The 759-nt window shown below is 43.9% G+C and overlaps 1 protein-coding gene across 1 annotated transcript in view; it reads right to left on the bottom strand.

Annotated features, from left to right (window-relative positions):
- The window catches only part of LOC109842327 (GATA transcription factor 12-like), a gene marked incomplete at its 3' end in the record, with an annotated part of 5,169 nt that overhangs the window by 128 nt on the left and 4,282 nt on the right, over positions 1-759 (bottom strand). Inside the window, exon 2 of the mRNA XM_020411219.1 lies at positions 57-401. Within this exon, the coding sequence (XP_020266808.1) occupies positions 57-401 (345 nt within the window). The remainder of the gene's footprint in view (positions 1-56; positions 402-759) is intronic.

Here is a 759-nt window from a genome sequence, read left to right as displayed (position 1 = left end):
GCCGCCATTAGATGAGGCATTTCCTTTCTCTTTATAGGCTTTGGGGCCTTTCTTACCGGGTTCGGGTTTAAGAGAATTGAATCCGAGTCCGTTGGTGACGCGGAGAGGACGAGGAGGCGAGAGGACCAGTTGTTGGGGGCGGCGCGGGAGCGCTTGCTACGGGCTTTGCCTGGGACGATGGAAGCTTCTGGAAGGAAGGAGGACGGGTTTTGCGCGGTGAGGTTACCGGCCGAGGACGGGATTGAGATGGAGCGGGTTTCGGATGAGGATGAGTTTGAACCCGAAACCAAATTCGAACCCGCTTTGACTCCTGAGATGAGCTGGAGCTTTAGGAGGTCTTCGCTCGAGAACGATTCTTCGACGAAATTGGAAAGCCATTCCAGTTCCGCTAATTCATCGTACTGTAAACGGAAACGGTAAAAATAAAAATAATTAATTAATTTAAAAAAAAACAGAAACTAACGTCAACGAATCGGATAAAAACAGATGAGATGATAATTTCGAATTCTATATATATCGCCGCGGAATTTAAATGAAATGAATTAAAAGATAGCGCGTTAAAAATTACTATGAGATTTTGTTTCGTTTTCCCTTCAAAATAACGCCAGATTTTACAAATTATCCGCTCATTTAAGGTTGTCTGGAAATAAAAATAAAAAAAATACAAAAAATTCACCTAAATTTGAGGAAATTTCGGAGGAAAATTAAGAAAATTACCGGCTCGCAAAGGTCGCCGGAGAGGCTGGCGTCGGTTACCCC

The sequence above is a fragment of the Asparagus officinalis genome, chromosome 5 (assembly GCF_001876935.1).
Source record: "Asparagus officinalis chromosome 5, Aspof.V1, whole genome shotgun sequence".
In the NCBI taxonomy this organism is placed as follows: Eukaryota; Viridiplantae; Streptophyta; class Magnoliopsida; order Asparagales; family Asparagaceae; genus Asparagus; species Asparagus officinalis.
The sequence above is the reverse complement of the archived record's forward strand: the minus strand, read 5'-3'. Positions and strand labels throughout refer to the sequence as shown.